Source organism: Scomber scombrus, chromosome 1 (assembly GCF_963691925.1).
Source record: "Scomber scombrus chromosome 1, fScoSco1.1, whole genome shotgun sequence".
Taxonomy (NCBI): domain Eukaryota; kingdom Metazoa; phylum Chordata; class Actinopteri; order Scombriformes; family Scombridae; genus Scomber; species Scomber scombrus.
The window spans coordinates 7,250,097-7,273,541 of NC_084970.1; the positions used below are offsets into that span (position 1 = coordinate 7,250,097).

The 23,445-nt window shown below is 39.2% G+C and overlaps 1 protein-coding gene across 1 annotated transcript in view; it reads left to right on the plus strand.

Moving 5' to 3' along the window:
• Nucleotides 1–23,445, plus strand: part of itfg1 (integrin alpha FG-GAP repeat containing 1) — a gene marked incomplete in the record, with an annotated part of 142,570 nt that overhangs the window by 34,873 nt on the left and 84,252 nt on the right. Inside the window, 1 exon segment of the mRNA XM_062419747.1 lies at nt 10,339–10,433. Coding sequence (XP_062275731.1) covers nt 10,339–10,433 — 95 coding nt within the window.

The window sequence follows — 23,445 nt, forward strand, 5'->3', positions numbered from 1 at the left end:
CCTAGACATTATTTACTTGTCCTGAAAAGATACTTATTTGTCATGGTTGGTATTTCACAAACACTGTTAAAATCAGTGATTATATGGTATAAAAAGCAATAGTTGAATAGGTAATTATAGTTGGTGTTTGATTTCATCAATACACTGATTAAAATGATATTAGACTTTGATTTTAAACACACTTGTCACTCAATGATTGCTTGTCCTGTTCAGTCTTTTTTTGTATCTGCAAACTGTTTTTTTTTTTTAAAGAGATCCTCTGTGCCAGTGAGAGCACATTCAGGATTTGTTATAAAATCAATGAGGCTGAATGAGAGCCTGTATGAGTAAGAAGAGATTGTCTCTGAAAAGACATATACACAAAACCTGCACTCTTAGGTAAAAAAAAACACTTTAAATATTTCAATGCTACATGTCCAAAATGGATGCATTTCAGCTCGGAGCCAGCACTGTTCTTGTTTTCAATTCAGCCGTCGTTCACACTCGTCGTGCACAAGTGAATACAGATGTGATACAGCAGTCCTTTCCACTCAGCGCTCTCTTTATGGATAAAGCTGCCAAGGAGGTCATGTACGAGTCAAGTATTCAGCGCTCGAGTCTATATGTTCAAGGAATCTATGCGAGAAGACATTTAAAAAGGCATACATTAAGTCAGGGTGCACATTAAAAGCTACTTTCTGGCTTCTAATGACCTGTCATTTTATTCAAATAACATTCTTACATTTAAGGGCTTCTGAAGTGGATTTATGTTTCAAAGTAGATCAGAAAAGCTCAAGTGTTAAAAAAAAAAGTAAAGGTAACTTTCATCAAAGGATCTGCATTGCATTTTCTCTTGTTTTTTTTTTAAACACTTGACTAGTAAAACTCAGTATATTATAGTTACACAATGCAGTGCCACTCATGAGCTGCTTATAAATGTCTTACATTCTCACTGGGTCAACTACATAGTAAACCAATCACATACATATTTAGATGTAACACTGAAAAGACAGCCGGTGTCTGACGTGTCTGAGTCATAAGTTGAAGGCCTTAGTTCATGACTTAGTTTCAAATATTTAAGTGTAAGTTGTGGCTGCTGTACACCTCAAATATAGTATGTACAGAGAGTGCACAGAATAACAAGAATACCTCACCATATACCACAAAATACTGCCTTAAAATGTTGCAGTGACTCAAGCCTCTCTGACACAGTCTCAAAAATGGATAATTATGAGCTTATACTGTTTATTAGGTGGCATAAATTGTACAGGTTTTGTGAACGTATTCTTTAATTATCAACTTAACTTGTCTTCCACCACTTAAACACCGTCAATATTGTTATCATTTAGTGTTTGTCTCTCTGCGTGTGGCCATCTCACAAGCCGATCTGACCAGCTTCTCTCCAGGCTAATTAAACATCACGTCTCGGCTTCACTGCAAAAAGCCTTGCATGTGTGACCGCAGGGAGGCGATTGAAAGAGATGAGAAAGAAAGGCATATGATTGAGTGAAAGGATGGAGGCGGGGCACATTTCAAAGATGACATGAAGTGAGATGGAAAAAGAGGATGAAAAAATATGAAGATCTGGCGAGGTGAACGGTCGAGAGAGGGAAGACGAGGAGAAGGTGGCAGGGAGGGGATAATGAAGCAATGAAGGGAGAGAGGCGGAGAGGAGAGGATGAGATAGAGCAGAGAGTAGCACTGCATCCCTGTGTGATCTGGAGTGGGAATTATTTCCATCACACTGTCAATTCTCACTCTTTCTGCCTCAGTCTGCCTCTGCATTTTTCTCTACAGCCTGTGTCCACCTTTTCTTTATCCTTCTGTCTTTCTTTGTCAGAAATGTATAATGATATATGACCATAATTCTAAAACGTAGCATAAAAAATAGAATTGACACAAACTGACAGACATTGACTGCTGAGTGTAAGCAGTAAAAGTCACCTATTGCATCTCATATTTTTTGCATGCTGTCACAGTCAGTGCTGCCAGGCTGCAGCTTTCCTGCATTCTCCCAGTAAGATGTAGAGTGTTTTTATCTGGGAGCTCATCTGGAAAAGCTCATTTGGTAAGCTGCAGCAGCCTCACCTTTTTAAATCATCTCTATCTACATACTCACACATATTTAGGAAAATCTTTTAGATTCATAACAAACCAGTCACGAATCCTGTCATAAAATTTGATATACACATTGATACATATATTTAAGGACCCTAGAGGTATCTTGCTAATGAGTTGGTGATGGGTTAGGGTTATAACGTTTCCTGTAGGACCATCAGCAGATCTCAACAACTTGCCCAGAAAACCTTTATTGTCAATCATGGTTCCCAGAGGATGGATTGTTAAACCTTGAATAACTTCCCCTGACCTCTCATTTAACCTGTAACTCACTAGAGTCCCCGTCGGCAGAGGCAAGACTGTCCCTGCATAAGTAAAGACATCACAGGGCATTTCAACACTCAAGAACATCATAATCACATGGCATACTTTTTTGTTCACATGAAGCTCGGCTAGTAAGATAGCATGACCATTTCTAGTTAAACTAAACACAATCGAAACACCTAGCTCCTGACTGAGCGAGTAGCAAAAAGCAGATTCTTAGGGATTAAGAAGGTAACCATCATCAGGTCCTAACTTCTATTTATTTAATACTTTGGTGGTTTTATGAGCAAATGCCGACAAAACTAATGACATTCCCATCAGACTGAGCTGTACTTTATGTTTAGTGCTAACTGTTAGCATGCTAAAACCTGAACTAAGATGAGGAGCATAAAATTTTTTACATGATAAAGTTCAACATGCTAGCATTGTCGTTGTGAACATATTAGCATGCTGATGTTAGCATTTACTGTAGCTGTGGCTACAAGTACAGTTTCACCAAGCTGCTAGCATGACTGTACTCTTTCTTCCTACTATTTACCAGAAAACAAAAAAATCTATCCAGAAGTCACTCTTATAAATACACTGATTTTATATTATTATATATGTTGTCTTATAGCTTCTGTGTGGAGTTTGCATGTTTTCCCCGTGCCTGTGTGGGTTCTCTTTAGGTACTTCGGCTTCCTCCCACACACAGAAAACATGCAGCTTAGGTTAATTGGTCACTCTAAAATTGCCCGTAGGTGTGATTGTGAGTGTGAATGGTTGTCTGTCTCTATATATGTTAGCCCTGTGATGGACTGGCGACCTGTCCAGGGTGTACCCTGCCTCTCGCCCAATATCAGCTAGGTTTGGCACCAGCCCCCCAACCACCCTGTAGAGGATAAGCAGTATAGAAAATGAATGAATGAATGGATGGATGTCTTGAAGCTGAACCTGGCTGCCCTACATCACCAGCTGTACATATGACTTTTTATTTGAAATCGAAATATTTTTAAAGACGAAGGAGAGCTTCTTCAGAGTCAATAAACCTTTGTTTCTGTTTCTTTTTGTGACACTAACGTCTCAGATTAAGAACTGACCTTCCCACACAGCACACATGGCCAACAAGATCAATGTTTTAAACGTCAGTAACAATTCATTTCAATCCAAGTGTTATGATTTTTACTGATTTGCTGAGAATCTGTCTTATACAGGCAGCAAACATGGTCTGAACCTAAGGTGTGTGTGTAAATGTATGTTCATAAAGGCGTATGCGAATCCGTCCACACGCCCATGTGTGTGTGCTAGCATTTCCGTTTCCAGCAGTAGACTCTTAATAGATGCACAGCATATGCCCGACAAAACAGGCCCATCTGCCTTATCACGGAGGTAATTGCATTTTTCAAAGTGACAGCGGCCAATGCATAATTCATCATTAGCTAAAGCACAACGAAGTCCCACAACAAAGTGTGTCAGCTAGCTTCACTGTAGACAGGATGGAAGGTGTGTGTGTGTGTGTGTGTGTGTGTGTGTGTGTGTGTGTGTGTGTGTGTGTGTGTGTGTGTGTGTGTGTGTGTGTGTGTGTGTGTGTGTGTGTGTGTGTGTGTGTGTGTGTGTGTGTGTGTGTGTGTGGGCCTCTATGTGACCGGCAACTCACTCAGATGGGGCGATTTTTTCAGACAGCAACAAGAGAATGGGTTTGGAAGTGATATTTAAAATCTGAGAGGCTGTCATTGTGTGTGTGTGTGTTTGTGTGTGTTTGTGTTTGTTTGTGTGTGCGCATGCAGGTAAGTTGGCATGTTAACAGGACAGCCTATTTCTCTGTGCTCTCCCCTCAGGCGCTCCTTCTCCACTCATCTTATTATATTGTGTTACATCCAACCTCTCCTCCTCTGCCTCTTTTTTTCTGTCTGCCTCATTCTCTCCTCAACCACTGCATACTTCTTTCGCAATTTTTTTTTTAACCTTCATTTCCTTCTGTGTTTTCTTCTATTTTACTGGCTGTCTTGTCATGTTTTCAGCCAGTCTACTCCACTTTCTCACTCGCTTTGCTTTTTCAGTCTCACATTCTCCATCACTTTCTTTCTCACTCAGTGGCTCTTGCAGAAACGACTGTACCTGTACTTGTGAGAAGAAAAAAAACAACAACAAGTGGTACTGGAGTGCTTCTAGGTTGCTTAAGATCAGAGCTGAATTGTGTAAGCTGAATCACGTAATCACTAAAGACTTCCTCGCAGACCATATTAATGAGGTAAAAATGTGGCAATGGGAAAAAATTAAAATCTCTTAATCAAGCACCATTTTGTGATATCCTCTTTGCATTTAAGAAATATTCCAATCCAGATGCAAATGATCAAGTCTCTCGGGTTTACAGTTTCCCAAGTTCAGATATTAATTTGCACATTTTAATATGCAATTTTATGCAAATTGCAAAGTACATCTGACACAAAAGTGTCCTTCATTGAAGTAAAACCCACGTCTCCTCTTTCTTATTCCAGTTTTGGCTGCGCAGTAATTATGCTTAAGTAGTACTCTCAATTATGCGGCCCACCCACAGCAATCTACACACTAATTAGTACTTTATATTGAAATTCATTTTAAAATATTAGAGTGTTGCACATGTTCCAAGTGTTGTTTTTTTGCGAGGGAGAAGCAATGACTTCCATTTTGTTTTAGAACAAGCCACTCTCTGTCCCCTCCCCAAGGACGAGACCTTTGTCACACTCCTCCCCCTCTATTACCGCTCCCCTCTATAGCTCCAACATGTCATAGGGTTCTTAATTAGACAGACTTTTGGCGGTGGCCCACCATGTGCGTTTGTGCATATTGTAATTTGCATTGTTGTTGGTGCTCAGTTGTATTCCATGAATGCCAATGTATCACAATGCATATCAGCTTAGTCTGTATATTTAATCATAGTTGGTCTCTCCCTCTCTCTCGTGTTGTTGTCCTTACCTATTTTTTCTTGTGTTTTCCCTCCATTCCTATGCCCTGGCCTCCCCCTCTCCTCACTGTTCTCTGTTTCAACCCTTTTACCTGCAGTTTCCTCCCTCTGCGACTCTCTCAGCCAATCTCCATCACACCACGCATCGTCAGCGGGAGGGAAGGATGAAAAGCGGGAGGGAGGGAGGGAGATAGGGAGGGAGGGAGGGAGAGAGGGAGGGAGGGAGGGAGGGAGGGAGAGAGAGAATGAGGGTGAATAAAGAGGAGGCGAGGCGGACGGAGAAAGGGTGGCGTTAAGACGGAGAAGGGAGTAATAGAAAGGAGGGAAAGAGGATGACTGACAGACAGAAGTGAACGAGAAGAGGAGAGAGGAGATGGGTGAAGGAGGGCATAACGGGAATAAGAGAGAGACCGATAAAAAGATAGATGAAAGAAGGTATTCATGGAGGAAAGGACAGGTGGGACAGAGGGAGGAAACATTTGTGTGTGTGTGTGTGTGTGTGTGTGTGTGTGTGTGTGTGTGTGTGGCAAAACTGAGTACTGGAGACAGAATGGCGAGTGACAACCTGTGCAGGACTGAATTAGCACTCATTCTGTCTCTCTCTGTATCTGTCTGTTTCTTTGTTTCTCTCCTCACATCTCTGTCTCTCATCTCCACAACAAAAACATGTTCAAATGGTGCATTTGATGCATCATTTTAGTAAGGTTTCTTTCTAATATTGCCACAATAACAACATATTGCATTATCCAAAGAAGTCACTGTTTGCCAACTATTACAGTATGTTTTAGAGTAGATATTTGCAACCATTTATCATTTAGAAAGATCAGGAGTCAGCAAAGTCATGTTGAAACAATTGAAATACTACTTCATAAAAACTGCAAATTATTACTGCCAAAGCCAAGATGTCCTGACCTTTAATCATACCACAGGTCAAGCTCCAAAACCTCTGGATCCTTAACTTCCCATAATGCAACTTGATAGCATCTTTCAACTTCCAGATCCCGGTTTGTACCACAGGCTTTCAGTTAAAGCCCAAGCCGAGATAGTCCTGAGGTAGTCCAACAGGGTTATTTCTCTGATTCTTACAAAGCTCCTCCACAGCGACAGCAGACATTACATGACTGAGTAGTAGTCTCCATAACCAGCCAATGAAAATGTACGAAACAATCACTTATTTAGTAAGGTACTAAACATAAAGTGCTTACAGCTTTCCAAATGTGAGTATTTGCTTACTTTCCTCCATTTTATAACATTACAAATTAAATATTCAGGGTTTTTGACTGTTGGCAAAGGCAGAATAAGCAGTTCTGTTTCATTCTTCCTGACCGCCAGATACAGTATGAAATACCTGGATATGTATCAGGTGCATGTGCAAGAGGTTAAGAGGTAATACCAGCAAACTCAATTTTGGGACACGGGTAACACATGCTAGCTGAGAAAGGGACCTGACACCGAGTACTTGTCTCCATTACATCTTCTTGCCTAATCGCGCAGGTCGTGTATTTTGTTAGCATTAGCAAGCATCAGTGCTTTACCATCTATGCCAGCAGCCTCATAACCTGTTGGTTGGAGCTATGATTTCATCCTCTGGAGGCTATATTGCTTCCGCTCATCTCTTCCGGGAGTTTTGTAGCTGATTGTTTCTCACTGTACTGCTTCATCACTAGCCTTACAGCGATAAAGGTATTGGTTTAATTGGATTTGTAACTGAGTGTTTCTCGCACTACTGCTACATCACTAGCATTGCGGCGATAAAGGTGCTGGTTTAATTGGATTTGTAGCTGAGTGTCTCTTGCATTACTACTGCATCACTAGCTTTACGGTGATTATGCTCACTTGTAACTGTTGCTTGGTTACTCTCAGCCCAGAGGATGGCGATGACAGATGTCCATCTTGTCTTGGTAACACCTGGGGCAGGCACTGAGAGAAAATACTGCTGCATGCTGTTAGCAGAAGACCGCAAGGTTGGCTAGGTCTGACCGAAGCATTGCTGAAGATGGCTTACCTCCTTCAGCAATGCCTGCATTAAGTCCCCCTCCAGGTTCTAAGTTCTAAGTGCCACAGGCACACACAGGGTGATGCCCCCAGCGCTAAGGAGAGACAGCTGTGTTATGAAGCCTTGGCCCTTAAAGTGGATAAGTTGGCTTCTGAGTTTGTTTAGAATAATTACATCCTCAACCTTGCCTCTTGTATTTGGAGAGTCACAAGGATAACATACAACTTATTCCTCTGGCTGCTGGGAAAACTGAAACTCATCCCTCTAGGGCTCCTTTCATTGCACCCCTTGCAGATCTGGATCAACAGTTTGGGTCTCAACCCTAAAATGTATCAAAGCAGGATGGTGATGGTCTCAAGCAAGTGCCTTTGGTTGTCTAGAACCCTGGAGAAACAAGGCTTACCTGTGCCATGGTGTTCTCTTGGGCCCACTTCCCTCCCGCTGGGAGATAATGGCAACACCCTCTCAGGGTGGGGGGCTTTGTGGAACCACAAGGCAGTCAGGGGAACTCAGCAGGGGCCGTCCTGGCAATTGGAGACTGATTTGGATGATGGTTCAGATGTTTTAGGAGAGGTTCAGCAGAGCAGACAATCAACCTGTTTGCTTTGAAAACATCAACACACCGTCCACCAGTCCATGGGGGGCAGGATACGCTGGTACACCATCTTCTTCCACTACTTATGCTAACACAGAATAAACAGATGCAAGCACACAGTGCTGCTGATGGCTCAATCCTGGCCAGGGAGAATATGGTTTTCTGTGATCCTTCGGCTTCGAGTTCCTTGGCCTCTCCCACTGAGACAGGATCTGTCATAGTTGGGGGGCAAATTTGGCATCCATTGCTTTCAGCTGCATGTTTGGCCTTGACTTTGTATTATGTCTTGACCTCATGTGCACAATGCATATTCATATTTCATACTGTGTCTGGCAGTCATCCAATATTCATGGAACCTTAGTTACATTTGTAACTCTCATTTAAAACACTTCAGGCTCCGGTGATTTCAGATTGAATGTGTTATTGCTTTTATGTTTGAAAACAATCAATTAATGAAAAAAAATTGCTGTTCATACTCCAGCTGCAAATTGGATATAAACTTGACATGCTGTTTCATTATTATAATACGCCACCTTTAAATTATGTGAATTGCTTCCCAGAAAACGGACAAAACAAACAATTACCTTTAGTGTACCTTTTTAAAGAAATCTCCCACCATTAACTATATTTCTATCTCTCTCTCTCTCCATCTGTACACACACAACCTTGTTAAAGAAAGCTGATTAGAAACAAGTGCTTTTTAAACAAAACTCTTTCTACTATATTCTTTTCTTTTACAATTTCATTTATCTTCATTGGCAGCGGTCATAACAAGTGTAATGAGCAAATTTAAGCATCATTGTAATGTGTGTTTTCATCAACCATCGGCTTCAAGAATATCAGAAAACAAACACATCCACCTTTGGAAACAAGTATAATTTCCTCACCACTCTGACAGACAGTTTGACATTTTTCTGTTAGATTTTTAAAAGAAAAACAAGATTTTAAAATCAAATAGCACCAAAGCACTTGCGTTATTCTCATCTGCAGTGTATCTCATTATCTCTCTCCCTGTCTGCCTCTCGCTCAGTTGTCCCTGACAGCCACATTCAGTTTCTCCTCCCCTGCTTTGTACTGTCATTCATCATCAGCGTCATTCACATTTCCCCTTCCACATGGTACAACATCTGTTTGGGAGTGTTGCACTCGCTCCATTGAAAAGGAATTCAGATACACTGCTTGATGAGAGGCCCTGGAAACAATTTCACCTCTTTATGTTTGGAGTCAATTTTATGTGCCAACCTCTGAATTTACTGGTTGTTGGTTGGTGTTTAGTTTCTTTACAAACTAGCCAAAAAACAAAACAAAAAGCCCTGCCACATATCAAATACCTAATATTCAGATGTTATGTTGTTTCTGGTCACTTTTTTGTGAATTTCATGTCTGAATCACATGTAATAAAATAACAATAACACCCAGTGGCAACTAGCAAGATGTTAAACAGAGCCAATCAACACTGACCCACAATCTCAGATTTATTAATCAAGACAAACATATTAGACATGAGCTATCACAAGAAAGAAAATAAGCATTAACTATTCATGGGAACATTTAGGATTATTGAAGTAAATGTAACCTTTTTTTATACTATATTGTATGTAATTGCTAACTGAATTTGTGCACTGCTGTGTAGCTGGAATCTGTGTAATTTAAAGTAGTTTCACAGTTTTAAGGGGGATATAAACATTCTCACTGCACCCTTAAAAGGTCTCCATGTCCCCATTTGACCTGAAGACCTGAAAAATCTATAAAACAGCAAGTAGATCTGTTATCATGGATGGAAACGTGGTGAAAAGTAATTTATGATGTGGTCAACATCACTTAATTTTGTCATGCTAAGTGTGTGTGTGTGTGTGTGTGTGTGTGTGTGTGTGTGTGTGTGTGTGTGTGTGTGTGTGTGTGTGTGTGTGTGTGTGTGTGTGTGTGTGTGTGTGTGTGTGTGTGTGTGTGTGTGTGTGTGTGTGTGTGTGTGTGTGTGTGTGTGTGTGTCTAAAACTGAACCTGGTGCATTGAAGTGTTTGGGCTTTGAAGAGCTACTGTTTTGATTTGGGATGCTCTGTCCTTGTTTGTACATTAGATGAAGCCTGCATGGCATTATGATAATAATGATTATTAGCGATGAAAATCAGTGAGGAAAATGATACTTCAAGTCACCTGACATTATTAAAAGGCATCAAAGAGTCAAGTGCTGCTTTGGATGTGTGTTTGCTTGTAGAAAACAAGCAGGTGTTCCTGTGATCCGGCTCACACATAGGAAAAAAAAAAAAAAAAAAAGGAAAAATGTTCTTTTGTTGCCAGAAACTGTGCCACGCTGAAAGTCAACTCCTGAACAAATCCGAGTCATTCTGATTGAGTTAGAATATTAAAATAGCACAGCTTTAGAAAACAAAGGACCACGCTTCCCACCGGTTCAATCCAACACTGTTTCTTCTCGATCTAATTCTCTGTGTCTGATTCTGGCAGATGGCGATGGCAAGCAGGACCACCTCCTCCCAGTGTGTTTGGACGACACCTGTCAGCGCAGTGCCATCTACCTGGCCAAGTCGGGCTTGAAAGAGGTACATAATACCCACATAGCCATACACCCATCATACACTGATAATTGAATTTTGTTCTCCACTCAACACCACTAAACCACTCACCATTCTTACAAGGTGGTCTTCATTGTTCTATTCCTTCCTTATTGTGCAATGGTAAACGCACCACTTTAGTGTGTTCTATTTAGAGAGGACGATAATAACTTTCATGGCCGAAAAAGGTCACTTGCAAGCAGATTGTTTTTAAGTGTGCGTTTTTATGATGAGGACATTCTCAGTCTTGCCCTTCTGCTTTATGCTCCACATGGCTTATTAGAGCTCGTCTCTGAGGAGGAACACCTCACCAGCAACTCCATTGCGATGCCACAGTTTCTGTTTCTCCGCACAATGGCTGTCTATTTTAGGACGGCATTAGCCATGTGGCTCACAGTGGGGGGGCTCTCGCTTAGAAAGACAGCGCTGATGCAGCTGATGTCACTTTGTTGGCAAAGCCATGTGAGATGAAAGTAACGGATATGCACAAGCACATGCAGCCTGATCCGATTAATGTACACACAACCGTGAATGTATCTGATATATATGTTTGCTCGCAGTTGCTGTTACACTCGGATGAATACACACACACACACACACACTCACACCACCACCTACATGCCATCTTGTGTGATTCTTTTCAGTTTGCATCCTACCAGTTGGCAGGAGGCCCCGCTCCTTTTTTCTTCCTTCCTTTGCCACCAGAGAACTATAGCTTCGACTGTCTTTTCTCAATCCAAAATAGAAATATTACGGGCTTATCCGCCATGTCCGCCCCCCACCCCCACTCCACACACACACACACACACACACACACACACACGCACACACACACACACACAGACACACAGACACACAGACACACGCACAGAGACACAAAAATGCACACTCCCTGTGGACATGCCTTCTTTTGTTTGCCTGTCAGCAACAACAACAAAAAAAAGATTGAAGGAAGAAGTGAAAAGAGAGAGTTAAACGAAGAGGAGGGGAGGCAGCGAGAGAAAAACTGATGGATGAAGTGAACACATGTTGTGTGCTGTGTCGCCGTGTGTTTGAGAGCCAGTCATCACTGTCAAAGGCAGCGATGAGCACAGAGAAGAAGGGTGGGCGGGCGAGGAGGAAAAAAACTCTCTGTAAGCTTCTATGCTTTCCGGGAATAACGATAATAACACGACACAAAAACGCAGTTTGTGTGTTTATATACATCGCCGTATTGATCTCATCAGTTTCATTATTATTTGTGGTGTAAACACTCTCCGAGCTGTAATTATGTCGTTCTTATACCACGTTTGTGTAGGTGTGTGGCCCCATTATAGAGGCTCCTATTTTAAATAGAGAGAGAGAGAGAGATGGAGGGACGAAAAGAAGGACAGGAGAAAACAGGAAGCAGGGAAGGTGAAGGAGAGAAAATGAAAGGCAGGGAGAAAAAGAAGGTAGGAGGAATTGAAGATTAGATGAGAAGGTGAAGATGGGGAGGAGGTCAAAGAAGGTTTTTCTGTCCTTTCATTTCCACTTTGAGAGCAACATCCCATCACAGCGAATGAGAGCAGGAGGATGGGAAAAGGGGAATGAGAGAGTGAATAAGAAGAATGATATGTATACAGGCAAAGAAATGATGAGATGCTTTTGGGTGTGCACGGACTTCCCGCTGAGCAGAAACTAGTGTGTGTCTATAGTTCTGCGCATGTGGGCTGCCTCCTCCATCTCCCAACAGCAATTCCTTCCTTCCTTCCTTCCTTCCTTCCTTCCTTCCCGCGGTCACGGCCACAGTTCTGCCTCCACCTCTGCAGCAGCCCCAGACCTTCAGTTCACCATATTGGAAGAAACCGCAGGGGTCTTCCAACAGTCTCTCTGCTTCATTCTCTGTCCTTTACAGACACACAATGTTCACATTTATTGCACTCTGGGTCTTTTATTTTTAGCTCACACTTTATAACACAACAGGACACAGCAACAGAAAACAGAGTAATTGTGTGTGTGTGTCAAAGAAAAGCAAACTTTTATATGACAAACTAAATTCATCCTGGTCCCAGTGCATGTGGTGCATTTTTAAAATCAAGGCTCATACAGTACATTAAAATGAATGTAGCTGAGGAATGTTATTAATTTATACCTCAATATTTTTTAGCCTTGATGATGAACTGGTTTTCCAAATGGATATTTCTAATCAGAACAATAATTGAGACTAACTACCTTTTAGTAATCACAATATGTCTATTTGATTTGTATCACCTACAGAATATACTTTAAATATTCACACATATCCTGGTGTCATATAAAGAGAATGAACGCAGCAGTAGCTCAGCCTGTCTGCATGTAACTTGTGGGGGGATTCACCACAGATTGGCACACCACTCTTACTCACCTGTCATCAGTAAGTTAATGACCCCAGATTGTAACTATATGACAGAACCTAGTGTGTGTCTATATCTTAACTTAACCTAACCTAACCTAACCTGTCAGGAATTGATTAGCTTTTAAAATTACATTACTATCCTTTTGTGGTAGATAATGTTGGCTATATTTTATGATATCTGAAGGTTAGACTAGAGTGAGAGAAAGAGACCCTTTAATTATTTAGCAATGTAGCAGCCAAGCATTATTTTGCCATTTAATAATTCATTTTGGGTTTTTTTTTTTAATATCCTATAGTGGTAATAAACCTTCCTCTGCCTAAAGTGAGAATGAGATTGATAATATAAGTTTTTCTAACTTGAGAGCAGTGAATGAATTTATGTTTTAGTTTGCACATTACTGTGTTCATTTCTTCTCTTGTCAAAATCTCAACTTTGCATACCTGCACACATGCAACACACACTTCCTGCCCCCATCAAGACCGAGCCAGCTTCCTACTGTTGTTGCCCAGACAGTGTAAGGACAGCCAGTGTGGAGCCAGACAGCCTCCTCCCAGTCATCCCAGTCTGCCGGTCAGTCAGTGGTCAAAGAGGTGACACTGACAGCATGTAGCAGCATCCACATCCTGCCTTGCTGACACAAAAACATATGGTCTCGCTCCGTCTCTGGCTCAGACTCTGACCGCCTTTTTCCGGGGACAAACCATGACCGCATACTGTATACAACTGCTAATAAACTGTATCTGGGCATTTTGGATAAGCTGACACTTTAAGGTGTATTGTTATAAACAGATATATATATATATATATATCATCACCACAGTTAGAAATACCATGTTAAGAGGTTAGAACGATCACCTCTTGTAAAAACGTCAGTAAAGGTATAAAAGCTATAACTGTGAGTTATAATTTATCCCACTTAACGGTAACAACTCTGAATTGACTCTTACACCTACTACAGCTGCTTACATTATTTTGACAGCAAACAGACATTTACATAAAAGCACAAAGCATCCAATATATTTAAATTCTACATTGTAAGGTTCCACGCTTATGAGATATGTAGGGAGGTCAGCCTCAGGCAGAAAATTGAAGACCAGTTTGAATGGGTGAATATAAAGCTGTGATGGGAGTACATGCTTTACAATTTGGTAGAAGATAGAACACACTGTAGAAAGCTCAATTAGGGAAACACACTACGGTATCATAGTTGCCATGCAGAACAGCCATCCTAATTTTCACAAGAAGACATTAAGACTTGCCAGGATGCAAGTAATAAACATGATTCCAAATAGACAAGAAAGCACTGAAGTTGAAGTGACTGAAAATGTCAAGTACTGTAATATCCTTTGCACAACGTCAAATCAGGCCCAAATTACAGCTGGACAATATATCAATATTGTATTATATTGTGATATCGTTTTAGATTTTGGATATTGTAATATTGTGATATGACTTCAGTGTTGTCTTTTCCTGGTTTTGTAGGCTGCATTACAGTACATTTGCTGACATTGCCAGACTTTTACCCACTTAGTCATTATATCCACATTACTAATGATTATTTATCAAAAATCTCATTGTGTAATTATTTTGTGAAATCACTAATAGTCATCCCTACAATATTGTTGCAGTATCGATATTCAGGTATTTGGTCAAAAGTATGCTGATATTTGATTTTGTCCATATCGCCCAGCGCTACGTTAAACAAACACTAACTCAGTCTGATCTTGAAAGTCAGTCATGGTTTGAATCTGTCACTACTTCCTCTGCATTTGTGTGGAGCAGTTTGTGTGGAATTCCTGTTCTCTTTTGCCTTTTAAGCACATTTCAATGAATGCTTTATGCTTTTAAAAAAGGGAAAAGAGTCCAGCTGGGCCTTGGTATTTCAGTCTACTTGGTATTGCAGTATACCAATAGAAAACTGCACACCTCTTATCATCTCTTAGTGAAAATACTTAAGTAGCAAATGCCATGCTTACAGATTAGACATATCATTGGCAAATCATTATCTAAAACACTGTCATAACATACATGTAGACCCATAATCATACAAACACCAATGATTATAGTACTGCTGGCCTAATTTCCACTTCACCATGTAGTAGACAGGTGCTCCATAATCTCCCCCAACCCACTCCTCCACTGCTCTATCTCATGCTGTCTCTCAGTGCCAGTTCTAATGTGTTGAGCATTAGAGTCATTATATCTCTGGAATCATAAAAGCCATTGCTCCATTACACACCTGTTTTTTTTTACATTTTTATTGTATTGCCTTGGACAGCCTTGTTGTCTGTCGATGTTACAGCACCTCCCCACCTCAACCCAGTAAACCCCACCTCCACTGCAGGCCGCCCACATTTTAATTTCTTGGCCTAATGAAGCGAGAGCTCTCTCCGCCAGGTTGAATCAATGGAAGTCTGCGAGCACGCCGTCGCTTTTACACTTTAGTCATCGGCAAAGCCGGGAGAGTGATTTTTATGTTGGGGTCTGTGTTTGTGCCCCTCCTGGTTTTAATGTGCGTTTCTATACGCTTGTTTCCTGTGTGCATGAGCGTGCATCCAGAGCACCATAATAAACTGTCTGCACACAGTATGCACTTTCTTGCTGTTTGGTAAAAAGCCATTTGTATGCGGGATCCTTCGGTTCACTACCATTAAAGGTGTCAGATTACCTCACAAGCACAAATCTCATCATCGTCTTCATCTCCATTAACTAGGTCATTTGGATCCCTGCGCTAACACACTCGAACACACTCGAACACGCACACACACACACACTCTCAGTTATGGGTTAATATGTTAACATTTGAACCAACGAATATCAGTATCAAGAGTTATTTAGAGTTAGGAGCGCTCTTTATGGTCATCCTCTGGGAGGATGTCGGGCTACAGATTGATCTATAAAGACACACACTTGACATTATTCAAATACTAAATGCTGTATTTAGTGATTAAATGTCAAAACTTCCACACCATACACCACTCAAAACCAAGAAAATCTCTGGTTGTCCCTGGCACATAAAAATAGCAGCTTAGACACAAAGATATAATACAAAAATGCAGAGCTAAATTTCAAATAGGCATTATTTGGATAAACTGACCACATATTTGGAATCTAAATGAGTACTTCTCATCTAAATAAATATTAAAACGTAATAAAGTGACATATTAACAGGCCTGTAGTGAATGGAATTGATCGCTGGCTCATTTAATCATCATTCATCATTCAATTCATTCATCAGCATTGTTTTGACATGTGCCAGAGAAAACATGGAGCTAAAAAACAGACTTACATTCGCAGTAACTTTTTGAAACTTATGCTGTGTTACATGTTGCAACTGTGTACAATCTATTGTACTTGTCTTAAGGAAAGGTTTGATGAGGACAATGGTTGTTAATTCTGAGAGATTTGATAGTAGAATTCGGGACAGCTGCGGGACGCTTAGGGAAAAAAGTTAATTTTAAGCCCTGCTTCCACAGCCGCACAGAAGGAGTAACTGCTTCATGATTTATTTGAGGAGCTCCTCTGTTAGGTTGGATATTCATTGCAGCTTCTAACATGAAATATGATTTGATTAGATTAGAAACCTTTAATATCCTCACTGAGGCCCATATGATTTCCCCACAAATTCTCCACACAGTAGTGCTGAGCAATAAAAGAAAAACACAAGAGAAACACTGGGCACGAACTGTTCTTCTCCTTCTGCTCCATTGGAAAACACTGATCTCATGACTTCCACTTTTGCTTTTGCGCTTTGTGATATCGTTAGCTAATTTAGCCCAATTAAGACTTTTATCATACGCTTTTGCTCTACCATATGTTCACACAATATGATCATCACATATCAGTGTCATTAGGTAATGTTTGAGCTACACAATCAAGCTTTTCTTCCAGGAAACATTCTAATGATAAAAATTAGGGCGACAGCTGTGATAATGCATCACTGAAGTTTAATTTAATTAATTAACCATCGGACTCCTGCTTGATTAAGCCACTCTCTGGCTGTTTATTGGACTGCGTCTGTGCATGCAAGCAAATGTGTGTTCAGTTTTGATCTCATCACCCAAATGCTTCTGAGTGTATATTCATCCATAAGCAACAGATCCAATGATTTTTTTCCTAAATTATGCAAGCCTCCTTCATTTTCTATTATTTAATCACCATCATGCTTGTAGCCTCTACTCTCCTCCCAAACCGTCTTTGTCTTAAAAATGCCATCTCCAGTTTAATCAATCGCTCTTGTGCTATCACAGAACATCCAGAGTAATCTTTTCAGCTTGATGGGTGATAGACAGTTAGTGCGCGTGCCTTCCTGTGCAGGCATTGTTGCAGTGGCGGTTAAATGTTGTTGGTATTCTCCGCGCTCTTCCTCTCTCCTCCTCTAATCAGCGTTAGAAAAGAAGCAGCAGACAGTACACTGATTGCCTCGGGGCCAACACCAGCACAGTGGTCTGCTGATAAGGCTGGCGGCCGGCAAAGGCCTCTCACTCTGTCCTGAGAGAGATCATCATGGCAGGGCTGAGTACAGAGCAAAAGGACTCCAGCATAAAGATAACTCACAAGTGAATTCATTCACCCCACAGACTGAAGAGCAAAAAAAAAGATTTAAGATGGTATCTACCTTTTAAAAACCTGGCCACCTGCTTTGTCAGAATAACTGCTGACATTGGACTAATGTGTAGTCAAAAAGTTTTCTTATTCTAAACCAGCAATTACTGAATGGCAAATATATTCTTAAGTACTGTGTATATGTTTTGCTGTCAGCACATATTTGATTTTGGATTGAAACCAAATGATAAACTGTCATTTCAGATCAAGACATACTGACATGGAGACACATTTTGACTTATAGTGACTTTTATGTGTTTAAGTTTGGTATTTTTGCGACATGAGAGTAATGGTTTACCTCTGTAAATGTGTGTTTGTGTGTGGGACAGTGCACCATTATGTCCATTCATGTCTAGCACTGTGTTTACTTGCCACAAATGGATTTGGCAGCAGCCTCCCAGTCCTCACTTTCCCTTTCATTACTCTCTGCCAGCAACCACACAGTGGTCATTTCCAGAACTCCCATTCACTCTGGATGGCAGTAATCATAGCCAAGCCTTACGCCCATATGGCATGCGGTCAGACTCTTAAACCTTATCGCAACATCACTCAACGATCATTTAATGAGAGCTTAACTGTGTAGCGTTTCATTAAAGCTACGAGCTCCTTGGTCTGAGAAATATTCAACCTGGGTCTTGGTTTATCACTGCGCTGCTTTTATGACACCATCTGTATGTAGAAGAGCATAATTACCATCATCTTCTGCTCACTTCCACCTACATTATGTCAGCCCACTCCATGTACAAACCTGAGGACTAGACTCGCTGTATGTAGGGATCTAAAAAGTGATACATTACAGCTTGTAAGCTCTTTGTTTCAGTATTACAGTGAAAAAAAGTGGAATTTAAATATACTGGATGTTCATTTCCATATTCGTTATTATTCAGGTGCAAGACAAAAAAATGTCAAGAGCCAAGTCTGATGCCGACACATGATTTTAACGGATGATTAAGCTTCATTTATCACACCTTTGGTTAGTTTTAATTATTTAAATGCTACAGTGGAACATGAGTAAGTACATTTACTCAAGTACTGTACATAAGTGCAATGTTGAGGTACTTGTACTTTATTTCAATATTACCCCTTACATGTTTGATCCCCTTACATGTTTAAGGTCCACACAGGTGAAACTTTCCAATATTTCACAAAAAAACAAAGAACTATAGTGATATCTCTATTGATAGGGGCAAGTTTATTTGTGTGTGTTATCTGTCACACACACATACATAAAGGACTAATTTGAGTTTTAGACCTGTGCATTAGTGAGAGAGTTCAACATTGATCAAAGGCCATTACAAAAGCTACAACAGTGTTGTCAGTATCATGTGAACATGAACCAAAAATGTTTATATAATAACTCATATACTTTGAAAATGTCATAAAACACAGTTAGAATGCTGTAAACAGATGAAAAGTTCCATGAGGCGGGGCGGTGCGGATTGGCTCTGGGTGTTAAAAAACCCTGACCCGCACATCACTTATTGGCAGGAGCACCAATGAGGCACCACGTCATTAACATGACCTGCTACCAGTACTACCATCACCACTCCTGCCACCCCTACAAACAGTTGCCCCAGTGTGTATTAACTCTATGTCAGTACCTGTGTTTACATTGTGTTCACAGCTGGTTTGGTATGAACTTACCTCAGTTACATCACAGCATGTGTGATAAATGTCAAACTAATTGGTAATAGGCTGTGGGTGTCTTTCTCAGACATACTGGTCTTATTAAGAGCTATTAGTGGCAGTTCTGGTGAGTGTGTCTCTGGTGACTCTCCCAAGCACCTGCTCTCTCTGTTTAACATTCATGAATAGTTTAAACTGCCACTATCTGGTCCCACGCCTCTCTAGAACTCACATTCACTTACACAAGGATCTAAATTGATCTTTTATTGTAGTTTTGAATTTCAAATATATATATATATGTTTTAATCTCTACAACTGGAGCAATAAAATGTACTCCTGTGGAGCAAGTGTATGTGCAGGTGTATGGAGCTACTTTGTATGTATGTGTCCATTTGATTTATAGCACAACAGTACACAAACCCAGTTGTTTGATATGTACCATGGCTTTAGGTGCCATTAGTTGGTATATTATGAGTACAGTGAGGAAGGCAAAATAGTTGTTTTTTTATTATTTATTCTGACAAAAGTTAATATGATGTAGCTCTTTCCAGAGATATACGGTTGCCCATCTCGGGCTGAAATTGTCCCCTATCTATTCTATTGTATCTTGTGTTAAATGTATACTCGGCTGTATATAGTGCAGTGTAAATTAAATGGAACAAAATAAACAGTTTCTGCTAACAGTCCTACAAGACAATGGCTTGTGACCTGTTTACAGACGTAAATACTATAGTCATGCCTTCCAGCACCTGTCAGTAATGATGATTAGTAAGCGACAGAAATCCAAGTGATACAATGATATAAAGAGTACTAAATGAGTGAATTTGGACACAGTCCACCTCTGATTAAGCTTTTTTGGTGAGACTTATGTTCTGCATGTGGCAAGACCTGGACTGTAATTAGACTATATTAGATTAATGAAGACTAATTGTTGGGTTCATAGGGTGCACCAATCTGACATAATTCATGAACCAAACTGAACACGCCGTACATGTTACTAATACATTTCTATTCGTGATGGTGTTAGGGTGAGGATTAGGGATGATAATCATCTCTCTTTCTCTCTCTTCATAACACCTCCCTCTCTCCTATTATGTGTAATTCACAGGAGTCCACTGGCTAACAACTTATTGTAATGGCACTAATGAAAGCAGGGAGACCAGCATGCCTGTCACTGGTTAAGGTCTATTAAAATGAATTCACTGGGAATATATGCACTGTACAATAAACCTTTCTCCTGCAAAACGCTACAAAAAGTAACAGCTATTTTGTTTCCTGTTGTATTCAGTCACCAGCACTTAATGGAATTGTAGGAAGATGGAGTGAAAGAGAGATGTTGTGACATAAATGGAGAGTCACAGCTTACAGTGGTGCTAAAAATGATTCAGCTGTTAAGCGAAGTAGCATTCATATTAAGTGAGAGGTGATAATGTTCTCAGAGAGGCCTCTTAAACGGCTGTCTCTGGCGTGCTGTTTGTTTTCACGCAGTATATACTGTATGCTTACCTCTTTAGTTTTTTCACTATGTTAACCTCAGTCAGTCGTAGTGTTACAGCGAGACCCCCTTGAGGGCCCTATTATTTCCACATTTGAATTGTCAAGATGAGGGAAAGATGCCTCGTTTCTGTTTGGTTAAAAGAGTGGGAGGGCTTTTTAAGTACCTGTGTCTGATGTGTATAGAGAACGGCATTAAAAGCAAGACTACAATATCCTCTCACTGAGGAGAGGAGGTTCTAAAACTCGGGATTTACAAATAAATCCAAGCAAATAGTGTGGTTTGCTTTTTACCTCCCAAGTTAGTGTTTTTCTTAAAGTAACTGTGAAAAGTATTGTTAGAGGCTCAGTCTGCATTTAAGGTGCAGCTATTACATTAATTTGAACCCCTTGATGCAGGCACAGTACAAATGTTTTCCACATATCTTAAATGCGTAGTCAAGGTGTTGCTAACCCTGATTACATGTCATAGGCTTGAACTTCACCCAGACATCAACTCTATGTCTATGTGTGACCTGTTCATTTGTAGCTTTTGACTCATTACCCACTTTAAACACCCTAAAAACATATAAATATTAAAATCTCGATGTAGACCAGTTTTGAATAAACAAGGAGTTTGTGGTTGTTTGCCAGCCTCTGTGAATAAATCAACACTAACATTTGTGTCAACACAGAAATCCTGAATGTGGAATTATCCATTGTAAATCACATTTACAATTTATTTCATAGTGTGTCTGTTTACCCAGAAACATCAAAGTAAAGTTAAAGCAATCCCATATAAAATTACATTGCAACCAATATTATGCACTCAGTATAATACATTTATTTATTGTATAAATACTCACAGTATTGTATGACTCAGATCTAATATATATATATATATATATACATATATATATATATATATACATATATATATATATATATATGTATATATATATATATATATATGTATATATATATATATATATATGTATATATATATATATATGTATATATATATATATATATATATGTATATATATATATATGTATATATATATATGTATATATATATATGTATATATATATATGTATATATATATATGTTTATATATATATATATGTATATATATATATATATATATATGTGTATATATATATATATATATGTGTATATATATATATATATATATACATATGTGTATATATATATATATATATATATGTATATATATATATATATGTATATATATATATATATACGTATATATATATATATATATATATATATATATATATACGTATATATATATATGTGTATATATATATACATATATATATATATGTATATATATATATGTATATATATATGTATATATATATATGTATATATATATATATATATTAGATCTGAGTCATACAATACTGTGAGTATTTATACTAATGTAAAACGGCTTGTTAAGAGCACAGTAGTACTGCCATATATATATATATATATATGGCAGTACTACTGGCAGTACTACTGTGCTCTTAACAAGCCGTTTAAAATAGCATAAATCATGAACTTATCATTACCTTCACTTTCAAGGATTTTTTACAGATCGGAGTTTCCACAGGTTTCTGATACAGGAGAGAATATGAACCAGTTTTTGCAATGTGTCTTTCTTTTGCAACTGACACCAGTAGAAAAGGATTAGTTAGACATAATAGATACCCTTGATTCCTTATCTAATAGGAAGGCAAGTGGCCTCTGTGGAATTACAAAAGAGCAGGATTTAAGTTAACCAAACTGCAACTACCAATTCTGAAAGGGGGTTACTCAGTCCCTAATTTTGTGTACTACCACTGGTGACAGTCACACTGTGACAGTTTAATGAAAGATACTTGGTGAAAGATAAATTGTAGGTTAAAAAATGTATGCTCTTGGTACAAAATACATAAACACTGCACTTTGAAGGGATCCTTTTCTTTTTTTGCATCTGTGGTAAACAACCCTCACTTCCCCCCAACCTGTACAGGTTCTGGGTTCGGGGTCTGACAGGAAGTGGGGTTGACTCTCATAAAATAATTGTATGATGGAACAGTATTCAAACCTTTAACTCAGTTAGCGACAGAGTATGGACTACAAAAAATAAAAAAAATTTGCAAAGATGTAGTTATATCAGTTCAGTTCCTGACTATAAAGACAAGCTGGAAACTGCTCCCTCTGAAGAATTATTAATTAAATCTATCTCATTCCATAAAAAGTTACTGAGTTACTATTACGGCCAAAGATAATTCTTCTACTAACGCAAGCAGGTGCTCATGGGAAATGGATATGGGGAGTACAATAAGCATCTTATTGAATGATGAATTAATAAGTAATTCTATCCATCACTGATCATTCATTAATTACATGTGATGTAATTTACCAGATTCAGGTATGAAAGTGCATTTACTGCAGTCTGTATGAAATGTAACATGGGAAAAGCAAAATGTGTTCATGTCCTCTGGGCTTGTCCTAAGTTTATAGACTTTAAGAATAATGTTAAAGAGATTTATGACTTGCTCAGTCTCATAATAACACTGAACCTTTAAGTCTGTATCTTGGGTTACGGTGGAAGATGTCTCAAAATAAATTGGATCAATTCTTGTACATCTGGAATCCCGTATTAATTAGTACTGGGAGGGATGAACATATTACACCTTAACAATATATGAATTTATTTGTGACAAATTTATAGCCAAATGCAACTGGGATGTATCTGTGCGTGGGTGTATACATGTATATGCACACATTTCTATTTAATCCTTTTCTAATTCTTTTGGGTTTTAATACAGTAACAATATGGAATGAGTAGAAGGACTGCTCACAGTTAATGTGGGCTTTTGCTTTTTTGTTTGTTTCAGTTTTGGTTTTGTTCTTGTTTCTTTTTGTACTTTTGTATATATTATGT